Source organism: Octopus bimaculoides, chromosome 15 (assembly GCF_001194135.2).
Source record: "Octopus bimaculoides isolate UCB-OBI-ISO-001 chromosome 15, ASM119413v2, whole genome shotgun sequence".
In the NCBI taxonomy this organism is placed as follows: Eukaryota; Metazoa; Mollusca; class Cephalopoda; order Octopoda; family Octopodidae; genus Octopus; species Octopus bimaculoides.
In genome coordinates this window covers 26692579-26703504 of record NC_068995.1, presented here as the reverse complement: position 1 = coordinate 26703504, position 10926 = coordinate 26692579, and the positions used below count along the sequence as shown (strand labels likewise).

Sequence of the window (10926 nt, the reverse complement as noted above, 5' to 3'; positions counted from 1 at the left end):
AAAAAAAGTACCAGGTATAAAAAAGAAAGAATTAGTGTTGATTTGTTTAATTAAAATTCTTCAAAGCAGTACCCCAGCGTGGTCACAGTCTGATTACTGAAAAAGATAAAAGAACCACTAAATCCCTTAGTAAAAGTTTTAGCTAAGGGAGGTAACTCTTGTTCACCTATCTCAGTAATACTATGACACTGAAACCTCTTGCAGCCACTTTACCTGCTAGAATAGCAATCCAAATGCTTTTAAATCAGATCTTAATGCTAGATGTTCCAGAACCAAATAAAGGGTAGATTTTCAATCCTGGGATCATCCTCATTCCAAAAAGGTATGTCTACATAGAACAAATGTAGACTAAGATACAAGGGTCCCAGATAGCCAGACAGAAGTTTGCTTTTATTAATATAATTGTATACTATTTAGTTGCTGGTACATCCAATACTTTGTATTTCATTGTGGGCTAGTAGTTAAAGTGTTGGGTTCACTAATTCCTGGACTAAGTGATAAGTTGTATCTTCCTTGCTCAAGTGTACTCAACTGAAAATTATTACTACTTGCTTCAGCTGTGAAATACCTAATGCTCTACTGGGTTAATGTTGTGAAGGCCAATAAGGTCTTATCACAACTAAATAGGTCTTATCACAACTTATCACAACACAATAGACACCTAAAATAATTAGTAAAAAGCATGGTACATCCTTCCATGTCACTTTTGAGTGATGGCTGTGGTTTTATTATATCTGATATAAAATACAAAAGGATTCTTATATCTACAAACAGTTGCAAGTATGGCTGTGGTTAAGAAGTTTGCTAAAGCATATGGTTCAGGGTTCAGACCTGAACCATATGGTCGTAAAGCAAACTTTATGAAAAGTGACAAGCTTTTGTACAAGGCAAACATTTTGACTGACCCAAAATGATTTCATCAGTAATTAGGTAAAGATAAAATAGAAATTAATGCAACAGCAAGATGAATATAATAGCAAAGGAATCACTACAGAGAGGATTGTTCAAAACAACAAACACTATAACTATACAATTGTGCAAGAAGCTCAAATACTACAAAAAAATACATAACTGAAAGGCACTAAGAATTGATAAAATAGCAAAACTTCTGGTTAAAATAATTAACACATAACAGTATCCAAAAAAGAACAAAAACAAACAAAACAAAAAACTCATTAACAAAACAATAAACTCTAGAAACCACAGTCTGCTTCCTTACAGCTTACAAAGACTTAATTGTAATAACATCATGAAGGATAATGTTTAGAAAAAAACTACTTATTTCTAGAGGAACAAGGGATGCTGCAGAGACTATAAAGATCAATTACTAACAAACAAAACTCCAAAGAGAAGAAGGGTCTTCTAAGCATGCTATAGATTGACTACCAGAAAGTATCTGACAGTGTCTTGGAAACATTGGCCATGTGTAAGTTAGAACTAATATTACCAATAATAAGCAGGTGCATTGAACACATGAATGAATAGTGCAAATATAAGCAAAGAAAGGAATTATCAAAACTAATCTTATGTCTATTAAAAAAAAAAAGAATATTCTAAGTGGATACCCTTTCTCTATTCCTTTTCTGCTTGGAATTAACATTAATAAACATTAAACCAGACAGGACTTATAAACAAATGCTATGAGAGAACAAACATCTTTTGTACACAAGTAACCATAAGTTGTACACTGCAAATGAAATACAAATAAACACTACTACAATCAAGACAAAAATTTACTGGAGTAATTGATATGAGATTTGGTCCAGGACCACAGCTCTGTCAAATACACACCTGCTCACTGTCAAGGAAGCACAGGAGACCTAGCCTCAGTGCATGTCTGCACATCAGCAGTCATAGCATGCCCAATCCTCCATTCAGCAAGTGTTGACAACAATAGCATGCCTGACCAGTGGAATGTGTCCTTTTTAGAAAAAAACAGAAGAGTGGGTGCTCCAGTTTGGTCAGGTGGCAATACATAATGGAGGCGATATATGCATTCACCACCTCTGCCCAACTTTCCTGAAATAACTTTCTCTCAGCCCATTTCTAGGTGAGATTAACCACCCTGCTAGTCATCTTGTCCCAGTTCTTCTCCACCTGGAGGTCCAGGTCAAACCAGTCCCAGAGCAATTTAACAGGTCTCTCCATCCGGTGTCCCACATTATTGGACAGCATGGACTGGAAACCTTGTGCTATCTAATAGGGCTATTAAGCCTAGGATTGCTTCAACAATTTGCTGATCCACCTGAATTAAGAACTTCATTCCTGACCCAACTGGTTGTTTTTGCAATCTCTGTATCTGCAGAATACTGGTTTTCTCTTCTATATCGAAGAAAACTGCTTCCACCAATGCACAAATGTTGATTTCTGAGGGCACATTTATTTTTATTTTAAAGACTTTTCAGTCAAGGAAAATGGGGATGAGGATCAATTCATCACTCATTAGGGTGGTTGTTAAGTGCTTTTTGGCCTCATCCACCATGGCAAACCTCACTTCTACAGTTCCATATTTCTTTCCCCTGGCTATATATATTTTGGGTTTCCAAATTTGTCAAAGACATTTCTCTGTCTGCTGGTATGTCACCTGCTCTATTGTTTTGCCTCTTGCTCCTATGGTTTTGTATAGGACTGTGTGCAAATTAGTTTCTTGTTGGACAAACCTAGGCATACATTTCACCTACATTTCTCCAACATATATTTTGCATTTTTTAAAATAAGAATAAACAACATAGGAGATTTTTTATAGGAGAACAAACATAAAAATGCTCCTCATCTTAGACTATGAACTTGGTCCAATAGGAGGCATAATTAAATTGGTTCCAATATCGATAATATGTAATAGCAGAATAGCGACAATGAAAAACAGCAGCAGCTGCAGCAACTGTTATATCTTGAATTAGAAGAAATTATTACCAAATAATTGTAACAATTATCCTGGACAGGACACTTTGTCAAAGTCCAGCATAATCCCACAGTAAATTATCATCATCATTATCATTTAACATCCGTTGTCCATGCTGGTATGAGTTAGATGGTTTGAGAGGCTGCACTGGATTCCAGTTTGATTTGGCATGGTTTCTACAGCTAGACGCCAACCAATGAGAGAGTAATAGGTACTTTTACATTCCACCAGCATGGGTACCAGTTGTGTGACATCAGTATCTACTATGACTACAATTTCACTCAGCTTGATGGATCATCCTTCTCAAGCACAGTATATTGCCAAAAGTCTCAGTCATTTGTTATTGCCTCTGTGAGGCCCAGTGCTTGAAAGGTGCTTTTTACGTGCCACCAGCATCAGCCACATTGCCTCTGTGAAACCCAACACTTGAAAGGTGCTTTTTATGTACCACCAGCATTAGTGCCAGTTACGTGACATTGACAACAGCCACAACTATGATTTCACTTGGTTTGCTGGGCCTTTGCAAGCACGGCATAATGACAAATGTCTAGGTCACTAGTCATTGCCACCGTGAGGCCCAGCATTCAAAGATCATGCTTCACCACCTCATCTCATGTCTTCCTGGGTCCCCTCTTCCACAGCTTCCTTCCACTGGTAGAGATCGGCACTGCACACAGCTATCCACATCCATACACATCACATAACCTTACCAATGCAGTCGTTTCTATTGCACACCACATCTTATGCCTCTTATTCTCAACTTTTCTCTCAAGATGTTTTACACTCTGTTGTGCATGCACACTGACACTGCACATCCAGTGAAGCATACTAGCTTCATTTCTTTCAAAACTATGCAAGTCCTCAGCAGTCACAACCTCTGTTTCACTGCCTTGTACCATGTCTGTTTGCACACTGGTCATAATCAATTGAGTAACCAAGTAAAACTGCAGTGGCACATAAGACACAACACAAAAGTAAAACATTTTAACATAGAAAGGACAGCCATGTCAAATAGTCTTCATCACGTAACTATCACATTGAGTGAAATAACATGCAATACCACTATAATAAACAATGTATGACACTGTGTAGGAAGAATTTCCTTGTTTATTCTATTACTTTGTCTAATATCAATAAGAACCATGACACTGGTATTAACATTAGCTTCAACTGATGACAAGATGTCATCAACCATTGGCTGTTTGCAAGCTGGTCTTCTGATCACCTGGACTTGGTCTTGCTTCTGGTTTTATTTAAAAATTTATCCTTTCATTTTCTTCATCAGAGCACTTTCTTATTTGATCATTGTATACTATCAGGTCATCCCATAAGTTCTGTCTGAATTTTGAATAAAGAAAACAAGTGATCAAATGTTATATTTAATTGAAATTTAATCATCAATGTACTTTCCCTGATTATCTATGACTTCCTTCCATCTATTTACAAGCTTTTTAGTCCCATCAATGTAAAACTCTTTTGGTTTCAAAGTGAAGAACTGTCAGTTTCGACCTTCTCCTGACTTGCGAAATGATTCTGTAAACTATGAAACAAATGGTAGTCTGAAAGAGCAAGGTCGGGAAAATAAGGTGGATGAGGAATTTTTTTCCCAACCAAGCTCTTCGATCTTCTGTGATGTGATCTTTAAAGTGTGGGGTCGCGCACTGTCCTGATGAAACATCACTCCTTTTCGATTCACTAAAGTGGGCCTTTTTTTCTTCAAAGCTTGGTTCAAATGCTCTAATTGCTGACAGTAAACTTGAGCATTGATTGTTGCATTAGGTGGTAACAATTCAAAGTGAATTACTCCTTTGCAATCCATTTTTCCCATGAAGTTCCCTTCTTGGTTGTGGTTGAGCTTTTCCCCTTTTACCAAGCCACTGTTAATAATGTTTAACATTTCGATAGAAGATCCATTTTTCATCACCAATCACAAGTCTATCCAAAAAGGGTGAAATGAGTTCGCAAGAATGGAGAGAAGGGCAGATGTCAACTCGGGATTTGCAGTTGCTTTCGGATAATTCATGAGGCACCCATTTTCCAAGTTTAGGAACCTTTCCAGGTTGTTGAAGATGATGATGAACAACTGTATGGTTTGAACTAAGCTTTATTGCCAATTCTTCAAATGATAATGCAGGAGTTTCTTCAAGTAATGCCTCAAGGAGCCTATCATCAAACTCAACTGGGCATCCTGTTCGATCTTCATCTTGAAGGCTGAATTTTGCAAACCATCTTCTGCAAGTTCTTTCATTCAAGCATTCTTTCCCATAAACTGAGTGTATGTTTCAAGTCGCTTCGGCTGCAGAGTTACCTTTTTTTGTACTCATGAAGCATTATGTGCCTCAAATGCTCTTTGGATACTTCCATGTTATAAAAGGTTTTAATCAAAGAAATTTTTATTCTATTATTCTGTAAAATAATATTTAATTAGTTTAAATGTACACAAATGCATAAAAATAATTTTTAATTCCATTAGACATTCTAAAATACTATTAAATTTCATCCAATTTTAAAAAAGGTAAAATCGGACAGAACTTATAGGATGACCTGATAATAATGTTCTGTCATTCTTCACCACCAATGATATATTTCTGTCCTTCTGTATTAGATGTCAAGTTTTTACATGTATTAAGCTTACAAGCATACCACAAAGGAACATTAATGTCAAAAGAAATTGTTAAAGGTGATCTCTGACATCCCATTATTGCTGAAGGGCTTCCCTTTCTTCTGGCATGGGAAGTTAAGCAATAAGTGAATAGAATCTTGATAAATAGGCACCAAAGGAACCAACTATTCTAGAAAAAGCTCTAACTTCCATTTTCAAAATCTATATCACTCTTTCAACCTATGTTCTGTGATAATTCTTTTAGTATATTATTATTAGCATTTGTAGGAGCCAAAGTAAAATTATTAATCCTTTTAAACTGCTGAATATGGCTAACAACATGGCAGCATCTTTTCCTGAAACTGCATGTGTTTTAATATTTTGGAGTGATTTGTAGATTTGATAAGTCATCAATTATTTGCATTTGTATTAGGCCACCTTTCAGCAGATAATCCTTCTAACTTCAAGTTATCAAATTCATAAAAATATGCAGCTTCTCTCAATCTTTCATAATCTTTTCTACTCTAGGCACAAGGCCTGAAACTTTTGGGGAGGGGGTCAGTCGATTAGATCGACCCCAGTGCACCACTGGTATTTAATTTAAGGCAAAGTCAACTTCGGCGCAATTTGAACTCAGAATGTAAAGCCAGACGAACTAATATTGATGTACTGGTTCTGATAACATTTACTTTAACCAACTTCTTTGGTTTCATTGAGGACATAATTGTTTCTCTGTCTGTGAAGTGCATCAAATCCAACAATTTAGGGTACACTTATCACAGAAACTCTTTCAATATTTTCAACCTCTCCTTTAGAGATGAAGAGAATAATTATTTTTGTACCACAGCAGAGTCCTTAAGCTTCTTTGTCTTAATCTTAATCAGGCTACAATCAACTCAAGATCAGACAGTATTAATTCTCTAAATCTGTTATGTTATTTTAATTAGAAGTTATTATGACCAAATAGACTGTAGCTCCTGACAGAAATCCATTAATGTGATTCCACAGCAAAGTTTTTATTGAAGTAGTCACATACAGGCCCTTTACTTCCACTGGCCTAAATCAACTGAATAACTATGTGAAACTGAAGTTGCATGCAAGATATATGAGGGGAAATGTTCTAGATATATAAAGAGCAGCTATGTTAAATAGTCTTCATCACATGACCATCAAGTTGGGCCACATGATACTGTCATGGAAACACATGCAACACTACTACAATAAAACATTAATACAACAACTACAACAATGTGATGAGTCTTCTTGTTAGTCTTTTTCCAAGCATTTCTATCCTACAACATTTAACTTACATAGAGCTAAACTTCATCCCAAATATAGCTAATTAACTGTAGCAAATTTTTATCACTATAAGAATTCATTACACATGTACTGTCCATCCACATGGTATATCAATGCTAGTACAGTCAAAGCATTTGCACTAAGACAATTTTTATACTCAGTTGTTTTACAACATCCAAAAGTTTACCTCATCTCCATTTCTGGTGAAGAAAACTTTCACAAGAGGGCGTACACCACTCACATCAGTTTGGTCAAATTTTATACCGCAGCCAATTCTGTCACCAGTCAAGCATTTTGAACCAAATGGCCGGCCAATACCACAAGACTTGTATAACCTGTAATAGTGAAGAAACTAGAACATTTGAAAATATAAAATTTGTGTCAAACGAAGAAGGAATAACCAACATATATTTGTGTGTATAAAATAGTGTCAAGTTTTTAGGAAACCATGTTCATTACTAACTGGAACCACTACTCTTTACAAAATACCTCATACCAGATACTTAGATCGAGGTGGATTCATTAATACTGACATTTTGAGACAATGCATCAAAATAAAACATTTAGAAGCCAGTGTTTTTTTTTATCTTTTACCTTTTACTGGTTTCAGCCCAGGGCTGAGGTCATGCTGGTGCACAACCTGTTATGCAAAAATTTTCATTTTATTTTCAAGTACTGTAGATTTTATTTTTTAGTTTTCAAACTCTTAAAATTATGTTTTCCTGAACTGAAAGTGAGAAGGAGAATTTAGATAGAAATTTTTAAAATTAAATTTTAAATTAAATTTTTTCTACTCACAGAAGTTTTACAAATTTTCAACACTGATGTAGCTTTGTATGATGACAACAAAAATCACATTCTTTCTCTGACGAAATTAATAATAAAAAATGTAGCACATCTTTAAATCTATGCAATTTTAAATAATCAAAATTCTCCACCACTGACATACTGGAAGTCATATTGTCTGATTCCAATGGATCAGCATTAACGCTATCCATAATTCCTCTTAGAATTGTAATTCTGTTTTTGTATTCCCGAGTGAAGACTCTGACTACAGTCTATTTTTGTGTGAAAGAGTTATGAATCAGCAGCCTTATGACACTTGATTACAAAAATCATTTAGACAACTGTAGATCTACTCCACAATCCCTTAAGGAAAGTGGTCCCCCATAGAATTGTTGAAATTGATGAAACTGTTTTTGAGGCAAAAATATAACAAAGGTAAAATGTTATTTGAACAATGGGTTTACATAAGAAATATTTCTTTATGTTGTACCTTCTTAGGAGTGTGACACATTAGAAGGGTGCATTCAACAATCAATTATTCCAGGAACAACAATATACAGTGACTGTGGTCACTGTATATTGTAATTCCTGGCAGAGATATTAGATTACCATTTTCCAGAGATACGTGGCTACTATTTTCTGCACAGAATGGCAAACTTACAAGATGGCATCCACATTCAACAAATGGAATGCATTTGGGCCAATTACTTGTTTCAGTCATTTGAATGTGGCCATGCTGGAGCACTGCCCTTAGTCGAACAAATCAACCCCACAGTTTCTGTCTACCAAATCCACTCACAAGGCTTTGGTTGACCCAAGGCTATAGTAGAAGACACTTGTTCAAGGTGCCACGCAGTGGGACTGAACCCAGAACCAAGTGGTTGGTAAGCAAACTACTTACCACACAGCCACTCCAATCTTCAATAAACTTGTATCTCTGTGAGTTCATGTGGTGCTGCTGGTACAAATGTGTAACCAATTCAAAAACTCACACTGCATAGTAGAATTTCATTTATGTTTTCTTCCTGTTTAATCAAGGCACTGTTTGAGGTTGCATAACATTTTAGTTATATTTCACTAAATTCTTTTGATTTAAAAAAGAAAATTCAAGCTTTCATAATGTTTTGATTTTCTTGTCATTGACCTCTGGATAACAGCAATAATGTTAAAGATGTTCCCATGGAAACAGATAACTGCAACTATGGTATATCAGCAATGGAGGTTTCCAATTCACTAAAATTACATAACTATTGTGTGGACGCCCCCAGACGATAAGTAGGCTAGTCCAATACATATAAATAGTGGATGTGATAGCTAGTTGTAGAAGTGTCGCGTAGAGCAAGCCGGAGCCGCCGGTAGACTAGACGTTGAGTTCTGTTGAGTTGAGTTGTCAGAAGTGAGAGTTCGGTAGTTGAGTAGAGGTACATTAATTACAAAGCCATGCAAATCCAAACGTGCAATATAACAGTGGCGACAAGGTTTCAAATAGTACTGAAATGGAAGAGTTACTGAAAGCAGTTGTAAAACAACAAGAGCAGCAGCAACTACAGAAGTTAACAGAATTGTTACTGCAGTCGAGAAATATGACAGAATCATTTTCAGTGGACGGTGTTGCAAATTCCATCAAAGAATTTCACTACAAACCAGATGAAGGAACTACTTTTACTGCATATTACAGACGATATGAAGACATATTCTGAGAGGAATGCAAAGGATGGTCTAATGAAAGGAAGGTAAGACTTCTTTTGCGAAAGCTTGCTTCTCAGGAACACGAAAGTTTTTGTAACTTTATTTTGCTGAGAAAGCCCACAGAATTGTGTTTTGATGAAACGATAAATATTTTGACAAATATTTTTAGCGAGAAAAGTTCGCAGTTTAACATTCGGTGGGAATGTTTAAATTTAAAGAAAAACGAGTCTGACGATTTTGTAACATATAACGGTATGGTTAATAAGGCTTGCGAAAGGTCTAAGCTGGAAGAATTAACTCCAGATATGTTCAAGTGCCTAATATTCGTTAAAGGGCTGGTGGCAATAGAAGACGCAGAAATTAGAAAAAGAATATTATCAAAGCTGAATCAAGATGTGAAACTAACCTTCCAGAAAGTGGTTGAGGAATACCAACAAACAAGAAACCTTCAAGACGATACAAGAAAAATAGAAGACAATAATAAGAATGTACAAATGTGTAAATAAAGTACAGATAGAAGAAAATATATAAATTCAAAATGGTGCTATGGTTGCGGAGACCGACATTTGAGGAAAGATTGCCCCTTTAAAGATAAAACATGTTTTAAGTGTGGTAAAATTGGGCATATACAGATGAAATGCCGGTCAAAGAAAATTGTAAAACCAAAGAAAGTTTACTCAACAAAAGTAAATTATACCATACAAAATCGAAAATTTGTGTTGGTACAAATAAATGGTTTTCAGACAAAAATGCAATTAGATACCAGTTCAGACATATCGATAATAAATATGGCAACATGGAGTAAGATAGGCAGGCTGGTGTATAAAAAAACTACTAGGATAGCTCATGGTGTGTCAGGGGAATGAGTTCAACTCTTGGGCGAAATTTCACCAGAAATAAAACTTAAAAACATGACGCGGAAAAGTAAACTAATGGTATCTAATAATACAATGAATCTGTTCAGGACAGATTTAATGGAAGAATTCAACCTGTGGGATCTACCACTAAATACACTATGTAATAAAGTGAATGTGTCACAGTCTGTGTCAGAGAAAGCATCGGAAAAATTGAAATTAAAATTGAAAAAGATGTACCCTGATGTGTTTTCGAAAGAACTCAGTACGTGTAAAAAAATCAAAGTAAAGTTTGAGTTGAAAGAAAATGCGGTGCCGGTATTCAAACCGAAAAGGAATGTACCTTTTGCAGCATTAAATCAAGCCGAGAAAGAATTAAAAAGATTGGAAGACATGGAGGTAATTGAAAAAGAAGACTACTCTGAGTGGATGGCTTCTACTGTATATGTGGTGTTATGGGCTGTGATGAACTGTGTGTTGTTGGTGGAGAGAGATGAGGCAAACGGAAGTGAAGCCAGACCGGAAGTGCCAGACTGGAAGGGTCAGACGGGAAGTCGGACATACGCGGTCGAAGGCCAGCATGTGGGGCAGTCAGAAGACAGACAGCTTACAAGGAAGACGTGTTTTGATCTAGAGTGATTGTTTACTCTGCCGCGGTTTACAAGGTAAGGTCCAACGTTTCATTCTGTCCTTTTGCTTCTTGTCTTTTTCCTCCATCACATCACAAGCTATTTCAGCCCATAAAAAAAAAAATTATGAGTGTAGTCCAGATTTCGAGCGATATGATTAAACCG

The 10926-nt window shown here is 36.0% G+C and overlaps 1 protein-coding gene across 1 annotated transcript in view; it reads right to left on the bottom strand.

Moving 5' to 3' along the window:
- LOC106881644 (SPRY domain-containing protein 3) overlaps positions 1 to 10926 on the bottom strand; it is a 126242-nt gene that overhangs the window by 38116 nt on the left and 77200 nt on the right. Inside the window, exon 4 of the mRNA XM_052973458.1 lies at positions 6991 to 7138. Within this exon, the coding sequence (XP_052829418.1) occupies positions 6991 to 7138 (148 nt within the window). The remainder of the gene's footprint in view (positions 1 to 6990; positions 7139 to 10926) is intronic.